The 25,721-nt window shown below is 49.0% G+C and overlaps 1 protein-coding gene across 1 annotated transcript in view; it reads left to right on the forward strand.

The window, feature by feature from the left end:
- The first annotated feature begins 1,021 nt into the window (after nucleotides 1-1,021).
- Nucleotides 1,022-25,721, forward strand: part of ARF1 (ARF GTPase 1) — a 31,706-nt gene continuing 7,006 nt past the window's right edge. The window contains exons 1-3 of the mRNA XM_088467472.1: nucleotides 1,022-1,193; nucleotides 23,957-24,143; nucleotides 24,242-24,352. Coding sequence (XP_088323598.1) covers nucleotides 23,996-24,143; nucleotides 24,242-24,352 — 259 coding nt within the window. The 5' untranslated portion in view covers nucleotides 1,022-1,193; nucleotides 23,957-23,995. The remainder of the gene's footprint in view (nucleotides 1,194-23,956; nucleotides 24,144-24,241; nucleotides 24,353-25,721) is intronic.

Here is a 25,721-nt window from a genome sequence, read left to right on the forward strand (position 1 = left end):
CTGCAGTGCAAACGGCGCGATCTGGGTCATGATGACCCGGATCGTGCCGCATGCCCGCTTCAGTGGCGTTTGGAGATGACGTCATCTCCAAGCATCCACTTCATCGCCGGAAAAGCTGGGTCACCTTAGACTCTGGTGTGAATGGCGCCAACTCAGGAATATACTGGGTCAGCGCCGGGAAATTCTGGGTCTGATCTGGATTGGAACCCTGTCCCAACCTTTGGGTTAGACCCGGAATTTATTACATCCGACATCGACAGACTCCCTCAATTAAGGATTGTTACTATCATATTTTATGTGACCGGTGCAGGGTAGGTTAGGCGGTAAATGACATTGCATCAGTCATCAATAGGGACAGGTCCGTGGAGTCTGTCCTTTTGGACTCTATCGATGGTGCCATTGACACTTTCCACCGATGGCAAGAAACCATTGACAGAAAATCATTGGTTTGAACCATCGATGGGCGTCACTCGTGGGGACACGTGACCACCGTAGGCCAGTTAGAGGAGGATGGGGCTAAACGATGTGCGACAGGAGGGTGGAGCTCAGCGACACGCAATGTGAAATACGTGGACTTCTGCCATCAATGGGAAATCTGTTGACCATGCAAACCCGTCGATGGCCATCCCTATTTATAGACCAACACACATGGCTCGTCCTAAGCATTCCCCAGGGGTAACATAGTAATAAGTATAATACAATATATAATTGACTTGAAATCATTGGAAACCAATGTTTAAGGCAGAACAAAGCTTTATAACCACGGCACTGAGCACTCCCATCGTCCCATCCTTCCCTAATCCCTCCCTACTACTGTATGTGTATATACAGCCAGTCACACACACTGTGCACTGAGTCACAGCAGCAGCCAATCAGACAGCTGCTTCCACACTGTGCCCTGTGCGGGGAGGATGAAAGGTGAGACCTCATTGGCCGCAGAGGGCAGCTCGCGGACTGCCTGTGCCAGTCACTCCCACGAAGCCACCCCCCCTTCCGCTTCCGGCCGCCATGTTAATGACGCACGCACATTACGTAGCCCCGCGCTCTCTGCCTCTGACGTGGCCGCCGGGATCCGCCATCTTGTGCCGGAGAAACCAACGCCTCAGAGAGACACGGAGAGCGGACGGGGAGCGGCGCCGAGAGCAGGACACAGGCAGCGGGCGGGACAAGTGTGCGATCCGCAGCCCGGACAGGTGAGCCGCCCGGGGGAGGGGGGGAGCGCCATGGGTCCGGCTGGCTGCGGAGAGGCCTGTGATGCTGGCGAGGCCCGGGGGATGGAGTGTCGGAGGAGGCCAGAGGGGATGGAGGTCCGGGGAGGTAGAAGGGGGATAGGGCCGGTGACAGCACTGTCATGGTGAGTGTGGGACGTGGGTGAGGCGGATGGAGAGCAGCGGTTATTAGGGGCAGCATGGCTGGCATGGGGATTGCTGAGGTAAGAAGAGGAACAGTGAGTGGGGTGTATGGACAAGGTGAGTGGAGCAGTGTGTGTGGGGGGGGGACAAGGTGAGTGGAGCAGTGTGTGTGGGGGGGGGACAAGGTGAGTGGAGCAGTGTGTGTGAGGGGGGACAAGGTGAGTGGAGCAGTGTGTGTGGGGGGGGGACAAGGTGAGTGGAGCAGTGTGTGTGGGGGGGGGGACAAGGTGAGTGGAGCAGTGTGTGTGGGGGGGGGGACAAGGTGAGTGGAGCAGTGTGTGTGAGGGGGGACAAGGTAAGTGGAGCAGTGTGTGTGGGGGGGGGACAAGGTGAGTGGAGCAGTGTGTGTGGGGGGGGACAAGGTGAGTGGAGCAGTGTGTGGGGGGGGACAAGGTGAGTGGAGCAGTGTGTGTGGGGGGGACAAGGTGAGTGGAGCAGTGTGTGTGGGGGGGACAAGGTGAGTGGAGCTGTGTGTGGGGGGGGACAAGGTGAGTGGAGCAGTGTGTGAGGGGGGACAAGGTGAGTGGAGCAGTGTGTGTGAGGGGGGACAAGGTGAGTGGAGCAGTGTGTGTGGGGGGGGGGACAAGGTGAGTGGAGCAGTGTGTGTGGGGGGGGGGACAAGGTGAGTGGAGCAGTGTGTGTGTGAGGGGGGACAAGGTGAGTGGAGCAGTGTGGGGGGGACAAGGTGAGTGGAGCAGTGTGGGGGGGACAAGGTGAGTGGAGCAGTGTGGGGGGGACAAGGTGAGTGGAGCAGTGTGGGGGGGACAAGGTGAGTGGAGCAGTGTGTGTGAGGGGGGACAAGGTGAGTGGAGCAGTGTGTGTGAGGGGGGACAAGGTGAGTGGAGCAGTGTGTGTGAGGGGGGACAAGGTGAGTGGAGCAGTGTGTGTGAGGGGGGACAAGGTGAGTGGAGCAGTGTGTGTGGGGGGGACAAGGTGAGTGGAGCAGTGTGTGGGGGGTGGGGACACGAGGTGAGTGGAGCAGTGGGGGGGGAGTTGCAGGGATAAGGTGAGCGGAGTGGCACAAAATTGAGAAGGTCACCGCGTGGAAGGGCTCCAGCTTATAGGGGTCTGTTTACTAAGCAGTGTTAGGAGACAAACAGGGGTATTCAATTTGGAGTGAAAATTTCGCAATCGGCGATAAATTATCGCTGATGACTTCATTTTCGCCGATTTCAATTTCAGAGACTTCGCATGTTTGAAAAGTCTTTGAAAAAAAAAACGGGGATAAGTTTTCACCACTGAATAGGTGGCGAAAAAAAGTGCGGTTTAGGGGTGCAGGCTTAAAAAAAATAGCCTGCACCCCTGGGAATGTCATTTAAAAATACACTGTGTCAAAAAAAGTAAAAAAAAAATTATTTAAAAATTGGGGTGAAAAAAAAATTGTAAGTGTTTAAAAATAGGGAAATAGGTTCAGGGCTATTCTGAAAGTATGCGGCAGGTGTATTCTAGAATAGGCTATTAGCGGCAGGTGTATTCTAGAATAGATTATTAGCGGCAGGTGTATTCTAGAATAGGCTATTAGCGGCAGGTGTATTCTAGAATAGGCTATTAGCGGCAGGTGTATTCTAGAATAGGCTATTAGCGGCAGGTGTATTCTAGAATAGGCTATTAGCGGCAGGTGTATTCTAGAATAGGCTATTAGCGGCAGGTGTATTCTAGAATAGATTATTACCGGCAGGTGTATTCTAGAATAGGCTATTAGCGGCAGGTGTATTCTAGAATAGGCTATTAGCGGCAGGTGTATTCTAGAATAGGCTATTAGCGGCAGGTGTATTCTAGAATAGGCTATTAGCGGCAGGTGTATTCTAGAATAGGTTATTAGCGGCAGGTGTATTCTAGAATAGGTTATTAGCGGCAGGTGTATTCTAGAATAGGCTATTAGCGGCAGGTGTATTCTAGAATAGGCTATTAGCGGCAGGTGTATTCTAGAATAGGCTATTAGCGGCAGGTGTATTCTAGAATAGGCTATTAGCGGCAGGTGTATTCTAGAATAGATTATTAGCGGCAGGTGTTTTCTAGAATAGGCTATTAGCGGCAGGTGTATTCTAGAATAGGCTATTAGCGGCAGGTGTATTCTAGAATAGGCTATTAGCGGCAGGTGTATTCTAGAATAGGCTATTAGCGGCAGGTGTATTCTAGAATAGGCTATTAGCGGCAGGTGTTTTCTAGAATAGGCTATTAGCGGCAGGTGTTTTCTAGAATAGGCTATTAGCGGCAGGTGTTTTCTAGAATAGGCTATTAGCGGCAGGTGTATTCTAGAATAGGTTATTAGCGGCAGGTGTATTCTAGAATAGGTTATTAGCGGCAGGTGTATTCTAGAATAGGTTATTAGCGGCAGGTGAATTCTAGAATAGGTTATTAGCGGCAGGTGTATTCTAGAATAGGTTATTAGCGGCAGGTGTATTCTAGAATAGATTATTAGCGGCAGGTGCATTCTAGAATAGGCTATTAGCGGCAGGTGTTTTCTAGAATAGGCTATTAGCGGCAGGTGTATTCTAGAATAGATTATTAGCGGCAGGTGTATTCTAGAATAGGCTATTAGCGGCAGGTGTATTCTAGAATAGGCTATTAGCGGCAGGTGTATTCTAGAATAGATTATTAGCGGCAGGTGTATTCTAGAATAGGCCATTAGCGGCAGGTGTATTTTTGCTGAAATTTTTTAAAAAATTACTTTAGGGACATAAAAATATGCTAGTACCCACTTTCATGTACCCCAAATTTGATGGGACCACTAACCTAAGTGCTCTTCTGCATCACGTCTTCAATGTCGGGAAAAAAACACCTGCCACGGCTATTTAAAACCCAGACTTTCATTTGCAGGCTAAAACAGGGGTACCTGTAGTGATCTCCCATGTTATGACAGCTTTAGGGGGGTCCTACAATTTATTCCAGGTAAAGTCCGTTTTTTTTTCGCCGATCCTATCTTGCTGGCTCCCGTTTTCGTAGCTTTTTAATTGAATACGGGGATAAAGCGGGTGCGCGCCCGATACTTTATCCCAGGGAAATCAGCGATGTGGAGCGTAAAGTCCAGCACAGACTTTTCGCTCCAAATTGAATACCCCTGAAAGTCAGATGAGATAAGGTACGAGCCAATCAGCTCCTAACTGCCATGTCACAGGCTGTTTGCAAAATGACAGTTGGGAGCTGATTGGCTGGTACCTTATCTCCTTTCACTCTGCATCCTAACACCGCTTAGTAAATAGACCCCATAGTCTCTTGTTACGCATGCATATATACATCTTTTCTGGCTCCATATCCCCTCCTGTCTGCTCCTAAAATCAATAGGGTTTTTTTCCCTTTATAACTTTTAACAAAATATGTATGGGACAGGCTGGTTATAAATTAGCTTATGCCAATCCATGCTGTTCACCCATAGGTAAGTAATGCTTAGAATAGGCTTTATAGACTCTTGTGCTACACAGGCCATGGCATTGGCAATGATTAAAGTTTAAGGGTGTTGTAGGTTAGGGCAATAGGACATATTGTATCATTTTTTAATTTTTTTTTACTGGTAAGAACGAGTGACTGTCATATATAGCACAAGTGCGGATGACCAGTCCTGCTTATCCTCAGCACTGCCAGGATCAGTGGGACATACTTGCAAGTCCCCCCCCCACCAGCAATTACTGCAAGTGAGGGCCTTCATGTCTTTGACAATATACTACACAGAAAAATCTGAAGCCACTTATACCCTGCTGTGAGAACAGCGCACTCCGGGTCACGATGACTTGGAGTGCACTGCTAGCCGGCCTATTGGTCCGGCTTCAGTGGCGCTTGGAGATGACGTAATCTCCAAGCGACCACTTTCACTCCGCAAAAGCCGGGTCTGTGCAGACCCGACTGCGGTGTGAGCGGCGCTGACTCCGGAATATCCCAAATCGCCGCCGGCAAAATTCCGGGTCTGATCCGGATAGGAACTTTGTTCCAACTCCGGGTCAGACCCGGAATTTAGATGGAAAAGGGGTATTAGTCCAATGTAAGGGTATTTGCAGTAACCATTGTGTGAAAGTGCTGCAATTGAACAGGCTCTGGATTCCATGTGCACTTGCATGCCTGTCTGCGTGGAGATCACGTGATAAAGCGGTGTGTGTAGTTACTATATGAAGCCATGCATAGCATCACAAGGCATACTTTACATTTTATGCAGGGAGAAGGCTTTATACAAAAGGAGTTTTTTATATGCATTTGTCTACATACAGATTTAGCTGTGTTTAACACTAAACAAAACTGAGCTATTATCCTTTATTAAGTGGCAACACATTGCAGAGCTATATATCTTTATTTTCTCCTTCATCCACTAGGGGACACTGGAGGACTTCAAGACTGTGGGGTATAGACTGTGCTGAGTGGAGCTGGCACTTTAAATTTAAATGAAGTGTGACTAGCTCCTCCCCTCTATACCCCCCCTATAGGCCAGTATTAGTTTGTGCCCGAGTGGGAGCAGGTCACAAAAAAGACTTCTCCTATCCTAAGGGCTAGGATAGTTTTTAATAAATAGAATCTGAGGACAGACGGGCAGTAGCTGCAACTGCCTGTCTGCTACGTGGGACGCTGCCGGAGGGGACCCACTCGCAAGTGCATGCACTTCGCCTGGGGTCCCCGACACCTGAGACCTCAGTCTTCAGGGGGGGGGGCCACATGCCGCTGCATGCAGCGCGCATCGCAGACCCCCCACAGTCAGGGCCGCAGCAGGAAGCCTCCTCATCGTCTCCCTGTGAGTACAGTACAGCTGGCTCCCTGATTAGCAGGGCAGCCAGCTTATTACATTAGGCGGCCCCACACATAGTCAGATCCGCGCTGGTGGCTGTGCGTTATTTATAAGTACAGCTGGCTCCCTGATTAGCAGGGCAGCCAGCTTAGGGCTGACAGAGGTGGCTTATCAGACCCCCCACAGAGCGCGCCGGCGGCAGCTAATTGGTCAGGACGGCATACTTTTGTTCGGTTTTACAGATTTGACAAGTTTGCGACTTCTGCAGCGCAATATGGTCGGTCTGTTTTGCAGGGTTCTCAGCACTTTCCCACCCATGATGGGAGCTCTGGGGCGTCCCCACTGTCTTGAAGTCCTCCAGTGTCCCCTAGTGGATGAAGGAGAAAACAGGATTTTGGTACTTACCGATAAATCCCTTTCTCCGATTCCACAGGGGACACTGGACGCCCCCCCTGCGCTGTTCTTCCTGCCACCTGTTATGCCTGTTGGCGACATGTTTGTTGTCTAGGGTGATGTTATGAATGTTAGAGACATGTTTGTCGTCTCTTGTTTCATTCTATTTTGCTTTGTTTTCACCTTTCAGTTGTTATGTGTACTTTCGCCGCCTCTTCTGTCAATCTTTTTTCTCTGCTCCCCTCGGGCTCTGTTCTAATACTGGCCTATAGGGGGGTATAGAGGAGAGGAGCTAGTCACACTTCATTTAAATTTAAAGTGCCAGCTCCTCTCAGCACCGTCTATACCCCACTGTCTTGAAGTCCTCCAGTGTCTCCTGTGGAATCGGAGAAAGGGATTTATCGGTAAGTACCAAAATCCTGTTTTAAATATAAGGGGCATACTTAAGAATATTTGCGGGGTAAGCGTTTTCTCTGGGTTCCTGTAAATATTAAGGACCCTGGGATTGGAAAAGCAGGCGGGTATCTGCCCTTGTCCTCCATTTCCACCCACAAAAGCAGCCCCCATAGATTTCTAATGGGGTTTGCGTAATTGTTAGATTTGCCAAGTTCCGGAAGGCTTACCCGCGGCAGCTTATGCCATCTGAAGACAGTGTTAGCCTATAGATTGTTCTATCGCTGATTTTACTGGAGAGGGATCTACTGGATCCCTCCCTGGCACTGTCCATTTGCAGCTAAGGTAGGAGCAGGAAATGATCGCCTATGTAATCACTTTGCTTCCTACATGCCCCTGTCCCAGCGATTTTAGAAATGGTACATTTAGAAGACTATAAAGATTCCTTATTGCTACAAATTGAATATGTGCGTGCCATATAAATAACCTAAAAAAATTACCTGTCATGGGGCATTATTGGGTTTTTGTCTTTATAATTTGAATTCTGAGGGCTGGCATGGGGTGGGTTTGGATGTCAGCTATGCTGGAATTGCCTGCTAATAGGTGGCTGGTGGGGGGCAGATAACGTTGCTCGGGTATGAGGTTAGTAAAATGACTACATCTTAAGCTGCATACACACACATCAATTTTGTAAATGAACGATTTTATTAAACGATTTTCGTTCGTTTTTTCAAGGGAAAAATGAACGAAAATCGTTTATCAAAATCGTTCGTTTGCTAAATGTAATGAATGATTTTTTTGAACTACAAACTATTTTTGCATATTCCCTTAATGAAAATCGTTGTTTGTCAGTCTGACTTAACTACAAACGTGAACGCGCATCGTTCATCGTTTTAACTTAGAAAGTGAACGATTTTTTCAACGATGAACGCTAATCGATATCCTTTATCGATAATCGTTAAAAAAAATCGGTGTGTGTATGCACCTTTAGTATTTCCATCCTGCATTGTGTGGTTCTTCGTAAAAACACACCTGGAGCCTAAACCCTTTCTAGAATCCCAGGTTCCTGCTTATTCTCGTGTAGTGCAGGCAGCCTAACCCACTTTCATGCTACATTTCCAAAGTTCACACAAACCATTCGCACTTCTGCATTTGGTCTGATCTAGCCCTATCCTATTCCTGTATTTCCGGCATTACTTGAAAATGTACATGGTGGTTTCTGGGCTGTGCCCTGTGTTGCAATAATAGAAACACTAATTATGTCACTTTTTAAAGGACCAAGAAAAAAAAAAATTGCCCTGCAAATTGGAACTACCAGATATTATGAATCACCAGGTGTAATTCCCTTGTTCAGTGTTACCCGGTGATTGCTGCTCATTTTATATTGTAACTCATCTCCCAGGCTGTGGACTGTTAATAGTGGAAGCTGGTACTGGTTAGGAAAGACTGCAGTTGTTTGAGTTACTGTGACTTGCGCTGCCTGTGTACAGATGTGTCGTCATTGCGGCAGTCGCGCCAAACCGTCTCTCAGCGATTTAGGTCCCGTGCTACTCTGCCAGCGCCAGGCGTCGTCTTTGCATCTTTTTTTGGTTTTTTTTGCTGAAAATACATCTTAAGCTGGGTGCACACTGAACGATGTGTATCCAACGCCATGTCGTTATCAACAGGACCAGATGGGGGTGCCAGCATCGGCAAGTGCATACACACTTACCGATGCCAGCAGCAAGGGAACAACAGCGGGGGCCATGCTGCATTCGACCACATGACCCCCGCTGACCATTTTGCCCATCGGACGTGCATGCAAAAGTGCGCATCATAGCGGGTACACACTGGCCGGTGTGACGTCCGATCCGCCTAGTGTGTACCCGGCTCTAGTCTCAGTGCAATGTGACTAGGGTGCACCAGGAGTCTGTGCTGATTAATTTGATATGTGACACTTGTATATCTCTGTGCGACTGAGTCTCTGAATTTATATACGAGGCGCTACGATGTAGTGGCAGCTGCTTTTCTTCACGCCAAGTTCGTATACTGACGCAGATATAAAAGTGTCGCATATCAAATGAATCGGCGCAGTCTCCTCGTGCGTCCTAGTCACGTTGCATTACGACTGAAATGCGTGCTTCCTACTACATTGCTTTACAACTAACACATATTTTTCTGCAAAATAAGCGCCCGGCGCTAGAGCCGCATGGGACATGGCAGCTTACTTGTAGCACGGGGCATATTGAGGCTAGATGTATGAGGGCACCATCCAGTCTGTATTCATGCAATTTGCCAACTCGCCCTCTTATCGCCTTTTCTAGAGGTACAGATATATTACATCTTATATTAGATTGCTAATATATAGTTTTAATATTCGCTTTACTTACACGCCCAGTCACCTTTCTTGACACAGCGTTTATGCTGTGCAGCCCCCTCCCACACTCCCTGGACGCATTCACAACTATCCTCCAATGTTATGGTGATATTAAAGGATGGGGCTGTGATTGGTGACATGATGGTGCTGTGATGCCATTTCATTAAGAACTGCCCCTCCATGAACTACACAACAAAGTCCATAGACACAACCATCGGTCGTACCACGGAAATTCGGACCAGTCCCACGCAAGGTACAGACTCCATCCGAACATGGCCCCCAATGTCAGCTATCCAGAGTCTCTGCAAACAACCGCCCCCAGCAGAACTCCAGCATCACTCCGACAAAGGTCCAGGTATAGGACCGAAACGTTGGTCCTGCAATTGCTGTTATTTTTATTCATTCAAATAAAGAAAAGCGTTTAAGACTGGTGAGTGCACCCCTGATTTTTTTTCTATAGATGGAACTCTCCATATTGTATATCTAAGGCCATAGTTTACCCACAGCACTTGTAGTCCCACCACAGCTGTAAGATTACAGCCCATAGGCTGCTGGGAGACGTAGTCTCACTACAACTGTAAAGCTACAGGTTGCTGGGAGTTGTTGTTCCATATAGGATGGGGCAAGAGCACACTACGCTCGCCGCTGTTTGTGTCGTCCTGTCAGTGCTCTGCGCCCCTTTCGTCCCCCGACCCACTCCGGACCCATGCCGCCAACACAGTTGCGTCCAGAGCTCCAGCCAGTGCTTGGAGCATGCTGATGGCATACCACAGTGCAGGCTTAGTGTGAGCCAAGCCGTCCCTGCAAGGGAGAGCAGGAGACCCACCCAGCGAGAACGTTCCCGGGGCCCCAATTTGCTCCTGTAAACGCTTAACTTTCCTGTTCTTGCCATTGCAGCACCTACACACTGAGACGCCCATGTTTCAGATATTGGAAATCCCTGTTTTCAAACTGCCACCTTAGTAGTTGTTTTCTTGTGACCACTGAACAATAACAAGCTATACTACAGAAAGTGATGAGTGGGGGGTTTATAATGCTGCCTGCGTCTCCCCCCATCCTGGCAATAATGAGCGCTGTGGTCCTCTGATTTGCTGTGTGTTTTTTTTTTTTGTAGTATGACAGAAAAGTGCTGTATAAATAACATTTGTTGCTTTAGTACTTTTCAATGGAATGTATTCGGCATATCGCCGTGCGGAATACCAATGGTCCAAATACCGGCGCCGAAATACCGACAGGTCGGGATCCTGGCACCATTATCCCGAGGGGAAGTATCTGGGTGTTAGGGCGAGGGTAGGCATGGGGGAAGGGAGGGTTAGGATTGGGGTGTGTGAAGGTTAGGTTTAGGCACTATGGGGGGGGGGTGGTGGTTAGGTTTAGGCAGTAGGAGGGGGTCTTAGGTTTAGGGTGTGGGGAGGGGGTGGTTGGGTTTAGGCACTAGGAGGGGGGGGTTAGGTTAGGTTTAGGCACTAGGAAGGGGGGGGGGGTGTTAGGTTTAGGTAACCGTGGAGTGGGGTAGGGAAAATATTTGGCTGCCTTCCTATAGGTGTCGCGATTCTGGCTCAGTATTCTGAACAGCGGCATCCCGACATCCGGGATTTCATACCCAACCCCATTTCAATATGGTGCACCTTGTTGGGTTACCAGGCTATTCCTACACATTTTAGGGTCTATATCAAGTAATCTTTTGAGACATAACCCCCCTGCAAAACCCTTTTTCTGGGTATACCCACAAAAATTAAGTTTCACCCGTCAGTGCGCTGATACCTGCTGCAGTCCCTCCTTTTCTGACAGCAGCCGCAATCCCCACAGCTGTCAGATTTACTAAGCACTCTCCCCTCCACAGCTAACGCCATCTGACGCCTACAGGCCGACACGTTAGCGCACTGGGGGTCTCAATACAGTACTAACACATCGCAGAGACGGGCTTCTCTCAGAGCCCCTGTACCTGCATGATTTTTTTTTATTATTAATTCGGGCAGTAAATGTCTTATCTCTGCACATAGAGGCCATAAGATATAATTATTGGGTGTAAAACCTGAGCATTGATATATATGCCCTTTTATGTGTAGCATTGAAATGTAGGAAAACAAGCATTCTCCTTTTCAGGTGCAGATTTTATTAGTCCGGCCTGTAGCGGTCTCGTGAGGGTGGATTAATGCCAACAGGAACCACAAAATATCTCTTGGTGCTCAGATAAAAAATGAGCACATGTGTTCTTGTTAGATTGCTGATTTCTTCTCACATGGCAAAAACAGACTCGTGCTCTTTTCTGGGAATCCGGAGTCTACTGCAATAATGTGTTCTGTAGGTACCGCATCATTCACTGATATTGGTGGGGGATTGTCAATAGGGGCTCTGCAGTGCAGGGGTTAATGTTTATTCCCTATCTCCTGCTGCCAGCGGCTGCCACACCCTTATGCCACAGATGCCCTATGTGAGTGCACAGTACTGCTGACGGCTGGCAGGTTACAGGGTAGCTGTCGGGGTTGGTAGGTACAATGGGCCATGTTCAATTAGAGGCAAAAAGCCTTATTCGTCTTTTTTTTTTTTTTTTTTTGGTGTGAAAATTTTGCCTAAAATTTTTTCGCCAAATTCAATTCCAGGACAATTTCGCCTCAGCGGAAACGCGATGCATTGAATTCTCCAAAATAGATTCTCCAATCAATAGCAGGAGAAAAGTGCAAACGTAGGGAAACTACTCAAAACCCTTGGGACAGCCCCCCCAAAGGACAAATCTGCAAAAAAACATAAGAACACCCCAAAAAAGACATGTCATTTTTGGGGTAAAGCATAAAAACTAGCAAAATGGGCTTCTTGGGGGCTGAAAGGATGGTCAGGTGTTTTTGGGATTGCAGGTACATGCAGCAGGTGGATTTTTCAAGTTTTTTAAAAAAAAAGTTCACTTTAGAGACATAAAATTATGCTATCACCCACTTTCAGGTACCCCAAATTTGACAGGACTAATTTTCACCAAAAAATACAGCTTTATGCCATTCTTCACCATTTTTACAAAGACGCTAATAGCCAGCAATTTACACAGCTTAAGTACCCAAAATAGCTTTATTAGGGCTATTAGTACACATCTATATTCATTCCCTATGTTATTAGGGCTATTAGTACACATCTATATTCATTCCCTATGTTATTAGGGCTATTAGTACACATCTATATTCATTCCCTATGTTATTAGGGCTATTAGTACACATCTATATTCATTCCCTATGTTATTAGGGCTATTAGTACACATCTATATTCATTCCCTATGTTATTAGGGCTATTAGTACACATCTATATTCATTCCCTATGTTATTAGGGCTATTAGTACACATCTATATTCATTCCCTATGTTATTAGGGCTATTAGTACACATCTATATTCATTCCCTATGTTATTAGGGCTATTAGTACACATCTATATTCATTCCCTATGTTATTAGGGCTATTAGTACACATCTATATTCATTCCCTATGTTATTAGGGCTATTAGTACACATCTATATTCATTCCCTATGTTATTAGGGCTATTAGTACACATCTATATTCATTCCCTATGTTATTAGGGCTATTAGTACACATCTATATTCATTCCCTATGTTATTAGGGCTATTAGTACACATCTATATTCATTCCCTATGTTATTAGGGCTATTAGTACACATCTATATTCATTCCCTATGTTATTAGGGCTATTAGTACACATCTATATTCATTCCCTATGTTATTAGGGCTATTAGTACACATCTATATTCATTCCCTATGTTATTAGGGCTATTAGTACACATCTATATTCATTCCCTATGTTATTAGGGCTATTAGTACACATCTATATTCATTCCCTATGTTATTAGGGCTATTAGTACACATCTATATTCATTCCCTATGTTATTAGGGCTATTAGTACACATCTATATTCATTCCCTATGTTATTAGGGCTATTAGTACACATCTATATTCATTCCCTATGTTATTAGGGCTATTAGTACACATCTATATTCATTCCCTATGTTATTAGGGCTATTAGTACACATCTATATTCATTCCCTATGTTATTAGGGCTATTAGTACACATCTATATTCATTCCCTATGTTATTAGGGCTATTAGTACACATCTATATTCATTCCCTATGTTATTAGGGCTATTAGTACACATCTATATTCATTCCCTATGTTATTAGGGCTATTAGTACACATCTATATTCATTCCCTATGTTATTAGGGCTATTAGTACACATCTATATTCATTCCCTATGTTATTAGGGCTATTAGTACACATCTATATTCATTCCCTATGTTACTGCATCTTTTCCTGGGGTACAGACTGATTTCCCCAATTCTTTCAGTACTTTTCACCTAATTCCGTTTTTACCTGTTTTGCAGTTGAATTAGGTGAAAAGCGGGGACGCGCATCGAATGATTTAGTCTCTGAAACAGGCGAATGAGGCGAAAAGTCGGACAGGCAAAATTTTTTCCGAGCTCTCGTTTCTAATTGAATCCCCCTTCAATGGTTTGTGTAGTGCACACTGGTATACTCGCTGTACACTGCACATAAGCTCACTGGTATAGTCGTTTTGAGAACGTGCGCGCAGGGACTTGGTTGCTCCGCCCCTTTACATGCTCACTACACATCCATTGGCAGTACTCGCTGGAGCTTTGTTATAGAGCTGTGGCCGTATCTAGCACAGAGCCGTCTGCTAGGTACAGGTGAGTGCGGGGGGTGCTCCCTGTGTGTATGTGGTGGAGTGTATTTAGCAAGGACAGGAATTCCATTGTAATAGCCACATTCTCCTGACTTGTGTTGGCTCTCTGTCTGGGTGCAGCTTTTCCTGACTCCCAGATTTGACACTGTGTCCTCAGTTCAGTATTTGTCTGGATGTCTTGCTGTCCAGTCCTGGTTTTGGCTCATCTTCTTAGTCTATATAACCTTATGAACTATATTGGCTCCGGTTTCACTTCGTATCAGCGGAATGGGAGCTGGCCCAATAACCCCATGTCAGACCTTTTGACTGGTTGTGTTTTAAAAATACTTTCTTCACATTATTGGATATTTATTTTGAATATTAAATATTGGCCGTTTATAAGACGGCCAGACTTTGGTTGCAAATGTCTCTTCAGTATCCTGGCATGTATAACCCCACAATATGGTCTTGTGGGTCTAGTCCCCATCCTGCCTCTACAGACTCCTCCCCATACACAGCTATGACTATAGGCAAGTCTCCTTCAGCTGCCTCCATTCCCTAGTGCCTGCCTCCATTCCCTAGTGCCTGCCTCCATTCCCTAGTGCCTGCCTCCATTCCCTAGTGCCTGCCTCCATTCCCTAGTGCCTGCCTCCATTCCCTAGTGCCTGCCTCCATTCCCTAGTGCCTGCCTCCATTCCCTAGTGCCTGCCCTCGCTGAGCGATCACTCTCCCTGCAGATGCCGCAGTATTGGTTTTGATATTTGGGACTCATCAGGTAATTGTTTTAAGGTTTTTTTTTTTTTTTTTTTTTTCTCCGTAACTTAGAACCCTTCTCTAGAACATACTAAACCAGGGATGGGGAACCTCAGGCCCAGGGGTCGTATAAGGCCCCCGGAGTCATTTGGTCTGGCCCTCTGAGCTATTTTCTGCTAGCCTCATCTGGCCTAGAATGGCACCCTGCAGCCAGAATCTATGCAGCAGTGCCACCTAGAGCATTTTTAGGACGCTTCAGACGGTCACACCACTGCCCTTACAGCTCCCCGAAGCATCCTCAGGATGCTCCAGGCATTGCTGTAATGACAGGCGATTGTGGCCCCGTCTCTGTGTGACATCACACGGAGGGGGCGTGGCCTGCACTAGGCCAGCGAATAATGTTGTTTATATCAAAATGGCCATCGGCAGAAAAAAGGTTCCCCCCCGCCCCTGTACTAAACTATATAGGTGACTTTTCTTGCCCAGCAAAATCCCCGACATCAACTGTGCTCAGATGGTTTAGTCTGCAGCAGATGGCAGATAGAATTTTCCTTTCAGTACCCCATAGACTAGGGGTGGGCAATAAGCAGCCCGCCCCCCCCAGCTGTTGTAGAACTACGCATCCCAGCATGCCCTGCCAGAGTTGCTATTTGAGCATGCTATAACTGTTGCAAGGCATGCTGGAATGTGTAGTTCAGCAGCAGATGGAGGGCTGCTTATTGCCAACCCCTGCCCTAGCTACTCTATGCTGCATTAGAGCATAGAGAGGGCAACTTTGTGCGCGTGCCCAAAAAGGGGCGTGGCCATAAAAAAGGGGGCGAGTCTATAAGACGCGTCCCCTTTTTTGTCATACTTGGGGGCGTGCCCGGCACTTACGGACACGCCGGGCAGCCCCCAAGCGCTGCAGACAGGGAGAATAGATGCCGGTCGCATGCGCCCAACGTCTATTCTCCGGTGGTGACCGGGTCACCGCACATTTCTCCACCCGCAGGCTGTGAGGGCAGGGTGCTTTTTGGCCTCCAGAAGGAGGGCAGGGTGCCGCGCCCCGCTAAAACAGCCTAGCGGGAACGCTAATTACAAGGCTAGGATCTCCCCGAGCACACAGCGCCACCTACCTGCACCTCCCAGGACTAACTTTACACACACACAGCAAGCCACGCTGAAAGAATGACCATTTTTATTATTGCTCAAATACAAGTGTGCAAAACATTCAAGTGATGAGTGTATTCTGGAGATTAAACAGAGCTCATATCTGATTATTCCTCATGGATCATGCACAAGCTTTACTGTATGGGGGATTTAAGTGGTTAACAAGTAAGGGATGAGTTTTTATTTTTCTACTTCAGGGTCCATAGGGTATCCACAGGATACCTTGGGGTATAGGTGTGACGTCAGTCGCAGGGCACCAAAGAGTTAAGCTTTCAGCCTCCCAGGATGCACTAGGTCCCCCTCCTATACCCCGCCCCCGAGCCAAGGCACCTCAGTTTAGTTTGGTTCCCGGCCGGAGTCGGGTGCACCTGTTGGAGTGGGGGCTAGAAGAGCCCCTGAAGCTTTTTCTTCATGCAGCTGTGGCTGCACATCTGGATGAACAGCATGGACAGTCAGTCCTGACGTCCATGCTGTCTTCCCTACACCCCGCCGGTACCAGAACGCCGGTACTGATCCGGGGATGCTGGTGGGCATCTGGGGTCACAGCTAGCGGTGACCCCAGATGTTCCGGACCATGGCCGGATTCAAGGGGGGCAGAGGTAAGCAGCGGGGTCCCGCAGTGGGTCCCCGCTGATCACATGGTCCTAAGTCCCCAGGCAGGGGGCTCCCTGGGGACTGGCTGCAGCGTGGAGCCAGGCGACCAACCTGCGCTTTCACTACCCACTGGGACAGCGGACCGCAGCAGAGCGGTAGCGCTGCGGCGTCCCAGGGGTTAAATGCATGCCAGGGGAGCGCGCCTTCCCTGTCTCACAGCCGGCGCCTCCACCGCTGCACACAGCCCTCTCTGCACTGTGCTGACTGGCCCTGTGTCAGCGCTCCTCCCCCAGGCCAGCCTTCTCTCTGCTCCTCGGCGGCCATCTTTTCAGAAGCATGGTGAACGCTGCTGGAAGCCTGCATTGGAAGCATCGTGGTCTGGGTCCCCCCGCATACCTCTCCTCCGCTGTGGTCAGGTCTGTGTATGCAGCGCTGTGTCCTACCAGGCCCTGTGTCTGTGTAGTTGAGTGATCAGCGCTGTTAGTGCAGGAATTGATTTTCTTTGCATTGTATGTGACTGTGCTAGCGCTGCTGCCTGTAACTTTTCTTCTCAAGACTGTCAGCTTTATTACTGTCCCTGTTCTTTCTGCTAAGCCCTTGCGGTGCGGTGCTGCAGGGTGGTCTCTCGCCTATTTAATATATAATTGGTGAGAGGGGTCACATACGTGGTGCCATCATGTCTGAAAGTGATTTTCCCCTCCGGCTACAGTGTACCACGTGTAAAGTACCGTTAGCGGAGGGGGAGGGTAGCGCGGAGGGCCTTTGCCGGCAGTGTTTGTCCATGGCGCGACCTCTTACAGTTACAGCACCGGTACAGGAGCCGCCCTGGGCTTGTTTCGCTCAGGCGCTAACAGCTTTAGTGGGCCAGTTAGCTCCGCAGCCCGCGTTTACTCCGATGGGTTTGTCCCAGCAGTCGGTGGTGTCGTCACCCATGCAGGGTTTCCCACGACAATTGGTGGTACCCCACAGTCTCCCTATTTCCCCGCTCCCGGTTTCTCAGGAGCCAGCGTGGGTTAACTCCCTGACGAGTTCTGTACAGCACTTGTCGGATGTGTTGCAAGGGGAGTCTGTAATGCGGCCTCATAAACGGCCGGTGGCGTCTCTGTCCGCTCCTTATGAGGATGACGAAGGGACGTCTGATGATGGGGAGATTCTGGATCCTTACGATCAGGAACCTCTCCATACTAAGGACGCTGATGCTAAGTCCAAAGTATATATTCCTGGACTTATTCGGGCGGTCCGCACAGCCTTTGTGATTGAGGACGAAGTTCCCCCAACGGCTAAGTCTAAGTATGCCTTTTTCAAAGACGTGAAGGGCGATGCCACAGTCTTTCCTCTTTCGGGTCAGTTGGGGGACCATTTAGAGGAGGCGTGGAAACAGCCTGGCAAAAGATACCAGCCGCAGCGACGCCTGGCGGTGGCTTATCCGTTCGCGGATAATTATTTTGCTAAGTGGGAATCCCCTCCACAGGTGGATTCTCACGTGACCCGTCTTGTCCGTAGTGCCACATTGCCGATGCCATCCATGTCCTCCCTTAAGGATGCTACGGACCGCAAGGTGGAAATCTGCCTGAAGTCCGCTTATTCCCTTGCGGGGGGGGCAGCACGGCCGGCTATGGCCATTTGCTGGGTTGCCAGAGCGATGTAGCGCTGGGCGGATTCATTAGAGGCTTCTTTTGATTCCGACTGTCCGGCCGAACAGGCGGAGTTGATTGGCAATCTCCGTGATTCGGCCACCTACATCGAGGCGGCTCTAGACATTAGTACTCTGGTGTTTAGAATTTCTTCAGCAGCGATAGCTGCTCTTCGCACCTTGTGGCTGCGATCCTGGAAGGCGGACGCAGATTCCAAGAAGGGTCTGGAAGCCGGTCCGGATCTGGATAAGATTGTGGCCACGCTGGCGGCAGCCAAATCGGCTTGTCTCCCGTCGGCCGCTGCTCCTTCTGGTTCTGGACCATCGTCCTTTCGGTCATCTAGGGCCCAGGGCAGGCCCAAACCACAGTTGTTTCCTCGTCAGGCTGGCCCTAGGAAATCGGTCAAGCCCCGGAAGCAGGCATGGAGTACCAGACGTCCGGCCCCCAAGCCAGATGACAAGCCTGCGGCCTGACGGTCCGGGCCTCCCCTTGTGGGATCCCAGGGTGGGAGGCCGCCTGCTGCAGTTCGCCCAGTGTTGGTCGGTCACTACGACAGACACTTGGGTTCTGGAGGTGGTCTCCCACGGGTACGCCCTCTCCTTCCGGCACAGACCCCTGGCTCGATTCTTCACCACGGGTCTACCATCAGACCGGAACAAGGCTACGGAGCTGCGGAAGGTATTGCACACTATGCTCCAGGCTGGAGTTATAGTGCCTGTTCCATTCTCCCAGAGGGGCCAGGGTTTCTATTCAAATCTTTTTTTGGTACAGAAACCCAATGGGTCGTATCGTCCGATTCTTAACCTCAAAGCACTCAACAAGTCTTTGCGGGTACCGAAGTTTCGGATGGAGACCCTACGGTCCATCATTCTGGCGCTGGAACCTGGGGACTACATGGTGTCATTGGACATACAGGACGCTTACCTGCATGTCCCTATTCTTTTGCGCCATCAACAGTTCCTCAGGTTTGCAATCCGCAGCGACCACTTCCAGTTTCGGGCATTACCTTTTGGCCTGGCGACAGCACCGCGTGTTTTCACCAAGGTGATGGCGGTCATGGCGGCTTCTCTGCGGCTGCAGGGAGTCCGCATGTTGCCGTACTTGGACGACCTGTTATTGGTGGCGGGATCTCCAGAGCTCCTGTTACACCACTTGGACCTGACCATTGCCCTGCTGCAACGGCACGGCTGGCTAATCAACTGGCAGAAGTCCACTCTAATCCCGTCTCGGAGGATTCTGCATCTTGGAGCCTTATTGGACTCGGGACAGCAAAAGATCTTCGTGACGGAGGAAAAGATCTCTGCTTTACAGTCAAGGGTGCGCAGTTGTCTGCACAGCCGCCGGGTGTCTCTACACTCGGCGATGAGGTTACTGGGCTCCATGGTGTCGGTGTTCGACATGGTGGAATATGCCCAGTTTCACTCCAGACCTCTGCAGCACCTGATCCTGTCAAAGTGGAACGGGCTGCCTCAGTCTCTGAAGTCCCAGACGATTGTGTTCACCCCGGAGGTTCGCCTGTCCTTTGCTTGGTGGTTACAGACGACCCACCTCAGCGAGGGACGTCCGTTCTGGGTTACAAATTGGGTCCTGTTGACAACGGACGCCAGTCTTCGGGGCTGGGGAGCAGTTTCGGGTCCACATCTGTTCCAGGGCAGGTGGACGCCGACAGAAGCGGAGCTTCCAATCAATATCTTGGAACTCCGTGCGGTCTTCAATGCTCTCCAGCAGGCACATCGGTTTCTCCAGGGTCACCCGGTACAGGTCCAGTCGGACAACGCTACCACCGTGGCCTACATAAACAGACAAGGAGGAACCCGAAGCCGGGCGGCTCTCGTAGAGGTGTCTCGGATCCTGGCTTGGGCGGAGCGCAATCTTCCGGCCATATCAGCGGTCTTCATCCCGGGAGTGCTCAATTGGGAGGCGGACTTTCTAAGTCGCCAGGACGTTCATCCGGGGGAATGGTCCCTGCACCCGGACGTTTTTCTACTACTGGTGGACAGATGGGGTCTTCCAGAGATCGACCTCATGGCGTCCCGGCACAACAACAAGTTGCCGGAGTACGGGTCTCGCACAAGAGACGAAGGGGCGTCTCTGGTGGATGCTCTGTCCGTCCGGTGGACGTTCCGGTTCGCATACCTGTTCCCTCCGGTCTCCCTTCTTCCACGGGTAATCTGGAAATTCAAACAGGAAGGAGGGATGCTCCTGTTGATAGCTCCCGCGTGGCCCAGACGGCACTGGTTCTCAGACCTTCAGGGTCTGTCCGTGGACAGTCCTCTACGGTTGCCGCTACGACCGGACCTCCTGTCTCAGGGTCCTTGTCGTCACCCGGACCTGACTCTGCTGTCTTTGACGGCGTGGCTGTTGAGACGGCCATGCTGAGGTCCCGGGGGTTTTCCAGCTCTGTGGTGCGTACCATGTTGCGAGCTCGGAAACAGTCTTCCGCGAGGCTATACCATCGCGTGTGGCATACGTTCTTCCAGTGGTGTCGACCGAGAGGTTATGCACCGCGGGAGTTTCGTCTGTCTCGGATTCTCGCCTTCCTGCAAGCGGGACTAGATCATGGGCTTCGCCTTGCTTCTTTGAAGGTACAGGTTTCGGCCCTGTCTGTCTGGTTTCACCGTAGGATTGCTACAATCCCGGATGTGCGCACCTTTATGCAAGGTGTTGTCCGCATTCAGCCGCCCTTTGTTCCGCCTGTGGCGCCTTGGGATTTGGCTGTGGTCCTGAGGGCTCTCCAAGGACCGCCGTTTGAACCACTGGGATCAGTGGATCTTAAATGGCTAACAGCTAAGACTGTTTTCCTTCTGGCTATTGCTTCGGCCAGACGTGTTTCTGAGTTAGGGGCTCTTTCTTGTAGACCCCCTTTCTTGGTTTTTCATGGGAACAGGGCAGTACTCCGCACTCGGCCCGAGTTTCTTCCCAAAGTTGTTTCCCAGTTTCATGTTAACGAGGAAATCGTTGTTCCGGCCTTTAACTCACCGGGTCTTTCCGTGGGTGAGGCCTCTTTGGATGTTGTGCGGGCCTTAAGGATTTATGTTGACCGCACTTCTTCGTTTAGGAAGTCGGACGCTTTGTTTGTCCTCTATGGCTTCCGTAAAAAGGGTTGGCCTGCTTCAAAGCAAACTTTGGCAGCCTGGATCCGTATGGCTATTTCTGAAGCTTATCTTCATGAAGGCCTACCGGTTCCTCCTTCTCTGAAGGCTCATTCCACTAGGTCTGTGCGTCCTTCGTGGGCAGCTCGACGTGGTGCCTCTGCAGTCCAGATCTGCAAGGCTGCTACGTGGTCCTCTGTCCATATCCTCGTGAGGTATTAAGGTATTACAGGTTTGACACCTTCACCTCTCAGGATGCTTCCTTCGGGCGGCGGATTCTCCTTTCTGCACAGGAGCGTCCCCACCCTTAAAGGATGCTGCTTTGGGACATCCCCAAGGTATCCTGTGGATACCCTATGGACCCTGAAGTAGAAAATATGAGATATGGTAAGAACTTACCCTTGTTATCTCTATTTCTACGAAGTCCATAGGGTTCCACAGGACTCCCGCCCTGTCGCACCTGTGCTGCAGATGGGCTTTGCTCTGGTCACTGGTTTTCCGTCTCCCTCTGGTGAGAATGTGATTCTTGTATGTGTCCAGATCTTTGTTCTCTCTCTTCCTTCTCCTCCTCCGGCCTATGGCTTGGTAACTAACAGGTGCCTTGGCTCGGGGGCGGGGTATAGGAGGGGGACCTAGTGCATCCTGGGAGGCTGAAAGCTTAACTCTTTGGTGCCCTGCGACTGACGTCACACCTATACCCCAAGGTATCCTGTGGAACCCTATGGACTTCGTAGAAATAGAGATAACAAGGGTAAGTTCTTACCATATCTCATATTATATCTAAGTTGCTCAGATACTATATCATCTAATGCTGGGTACACACTGGCTCGATATATCAGGCGTTCAGTTGAACGGAATCTGTATGAAATACCGCCGGCCGATTCCCGGCAGCGCCTGGCCGACCAAAGCAGAGTTCCAGGCAGCGGAAGCCACGACAGCGCTGGAAATCCCGATCGTCGGGAGGAAAGTATTGACTAACCTAACCCTCCTTAGGGGTGCCTAAACCCCCCCCCCCCCCCCCCCCCACGTACCTAAACCTAACCCCCCCTTCCCCGCTGCCTAAACCTAAGTCCCCCTCGGGGATACTCCCTCCCCCTAGTCTAACCCTCCCGGGGGGGTGCCTAACCCAAAGTCCCCCCACCCCCGGCATTTCACCCTCGCTGGGATATGACAGTCGGGAAGCCGGATGCCGGTATTAAGGCAGCCGGCTTCCCGATTCTATACTAGTTGAACAGCTGATGCATAGTGGGTGCGTCGGTCAGTGTGTATAAATGATTTTCTTGTGAACGACATCGTTCAGACACATGGTGCTGTGTGACCGCCCGTACACCACCTGCAGAAGCTGAGAGGAGACGCGGGACCCCTGATCAGTGTGTATGAATAAGTCAATTGCAGATCGACTATATCTCTTTGGTGTATTCCCACCTCAAGAACAGCAGTTAGGCTTGTAGTTGAGACTGGCGGTGCGGTCGGTCTAAAGCCCCACAAGGGTCTTAAAATAGGCAGCGAATTACCGACGCCTATCTTAATCCCGACACCAGAATCCAAGGCCGGAAGGACGGCTGCCCGGGCTAAGTCCAGGGCGCCCTTAGCATTAGCCGCGGGGAGGGTTAGGTTTAGGTAGCATAGCTGGGTTAGCGTTAGGTTTTTGGGGTCGATGGAGGGAAGGGTTAGGCACCGACACTAGTATACTTGCCTGACCCCTGTCGGGATACCAACCATCGGGATGGCGCTGTCTGTATTTTGACAGTAGGCATCCTGACGGCCGGCATTGCATACCAATTCCCAGCAGTTATCTTATCTTGGTCTTTGAAGCTCTGTGACCTAAATGGTTTCGGGATAACCGTATTGCACCGGTACGGCGACCTCTTGCTGTCACCCTCTCTGACCCTTCACCAGGAGTCGCGTAGCCTCTCTGTACTGTACACGCAATGTAACTGCTGGCAATGACTGTCACATTAGTCTATTTTAGGGCTTTAATTGGGTTACATTTTTAGTACAGATTTGTTATTGTCCATAGTAACGATCATATTTATTTTGTATAAATCATTATGGCCATTTAAATCGGACCAATGAGACACCTGATGCTCAGCGTTCTGTAACCCAGATGGACATATTTAGTAAAGGTTTGTGGACACACACATGTGCTTGCTACAAAATGGCATATATTTACCTTGTGTTTTTCTGCGCACCTCCATGATGTGAGGAAGAAGCAGCTATACACCGCTAGTCGTAGTGTAATCGCACCTCTCATTGTAGACTATAATTTCTCAGAACTATTTTAGAAGTTCGCTGCACGCTGTCACATTGTCTATGGCGGCGATTTAATTTTTTGGGGCGCCATGATAATTACTGGGTGCCCAATGTAGAATTTTAATTGTTTTGGATGGCTAATAACCATTGCGGTTGTCTCGCCCAAATAGACAGGGTTGAGGTGGACACCTCAGGGGGCAGTGAGCAGAGATGTCGGCACAGACTGTTCTCGCGCCCCAATGGAGCAATATGTCTGTTGTCCTAGTGGCTGGCTTGGTATAGTAATGTATTAACATAACTAACTGGAAAATGTAGTTCACAATTTAACGGGTAACCCCGTTTACTATAAAATTATATATTAGTGTGTTATAGTAAAGGAGTTAAGTAGCAATTGCAGAGATAACGTGCTTCTGGTGGGTGAGGCTCATGAATGGGGAAGCAATGAAGGTGTATTGTAGCAGTTTGATGTGTACTAACGCTGAATGGGAAATGGTGATACCGAGTAGGTTTCACACCCCCTAATGCTGCTGCTTTTCCTCTACAGGTTTTTCTTGCCACCTCTTGATACCGTCACCTCGCCAGCATGGGAAATATGTTTGCCAGCCTCTTCAAGGGCCTTTTTGGGAAAAAGGAGATGCGTATCCTCATGGTGGGGCTGGACGCTGCCGGCAAAACCACCATTTTATACAAGCTGAAACTGGGGGAAATAGTCACTACAATCCCAACCATAGGTGAGCGTCTGTGCTTTATATATTTATCACTACTAAATATCCTCTGTATTTTATAAACTGTTTTATTTTATTTTTTTATTTCTTTTTTTTTCTTCCAGGTTTTAATGTTGAGACGGTAGAATATAAGAACATCAGTTTCACGGTCTGGGATGTGGGTGGTCAGGACAAGATTAGACCCCTCTGGCGTCACTACTTCCAGAACACGCAAGGTGAGGGGCGCTGAAAGGTCTTTATGCGTTGTATACACTTGTGCTCGCACTCATTGTAAATGTCCGTACCCCCCCCCCCCTGCTTGCTATTTCCTGCAGGTAGTGCTGATACTTGTTCATATTTATTAATTGGGAGAGGTTTTATCTCCATAATATGCAATATTATTTTTTCTTCAGGGTCCACAGGGATACCATGGGGAAATGTGGTTGGAATGATCCAGGCCTCAAACAGTTGAGCTTTCAGCTCTCAGGATGCCTCAGGTCCTCCTCCACATATACCTGCAACAGGCATTCAGTTTTGAGTTTGGTGTGGCAGGAATCAGTGCTCAAAATACTACCAAGCCTTGTGCTTTGAGTAGTTGATTCAGAGACAATTGCAAGTATATTGTATGTAACTTTTGCTAGCTCTGCTGTATTGTTACTGCCTTTATTTTTATACTGTTGGGTATAACTATCACTACCATTTCTCCTCAACCCTTTGCTACAAGTGTGTGGGGAATATATATATATATATATATATATATATATATATATATATATATATATATATATATATACTTTATTTGTGAAGGCAGTCACATTTGCACTTATGTCAAAAAATAAGGGTGAACAGGACACTGACGTCCTGGTTTCATGTAAAAGTTGTTTGGCGGACTTGTCCCCTCAGGACTTTATACAGGATGGTTTGTGTGCTGTTTGTTATAAAGAGCCGCCTCACCATTCCAGTCTACCAGCCCCTGTACAGGCGCCATCTTGGGTGTCTTCCTTGTCTCAGGTTATGACGCAGCTAGTGGACCGTTTGGCTACTCCCACGCTGCCTCCCTTAATGGGATTCCCACAGCAGTTCCAACCTTCTATGTTTGTTCCCCCTGTACATCTTTCCAGGATGGATGTATATGCCCACTCAAGTCAAAGTACGACTCAGTCAGCTGCTGCATTTAACCAAATGTTGCAGGCGAACAAACCGGCAGTCGCTAAACTGCCTAAGCGGACGATATAATTTTGTCAGTCTGCACGGCATGTAGAGTCAGACGCATCATTGGAGGAATCAGATGGAGGGTTCTTATCCAGGGTCTCTCAGGAGAGGAGGACCATCCTTCAACAGTGGATGTCCCTTCTTTGGTGAGGGTGGTCAAATCAATCCTAAATATAGAGGATAACGAGCCAGCTCCTAGACCTAAGGCTCACAGTGTTTTAAACACCAGAAGGTGGTAAAAGCTGAGTTTCCTAAGTCTGAGCAGCTCACTGAACTTATGGGAGAAGCATGGAGTAACCCGGATAAATGGTTCCATGTTACAAGAAGATTAGCATCATTGTATCCTCTCCCACCTACTGAATGTACTAAGTGGGAAGTCCCTCCTACTGTGGA

This window comes from Taudactylus pleione, unplaced genomic scaffold (assembly GCF_031769625.1).
Source record: "Taudactylus pleione unplaced genomic scaffold, aTauple2 ptg000071l, whole genome shotgun sequence".
Taxonomy (NCBI): domain Eukaryota; kingdom Metazoa; phylum Chordata; class Amphibia; order Anura; family Myobatrachidae; genus Taudactylus; species Taudactylus pleione.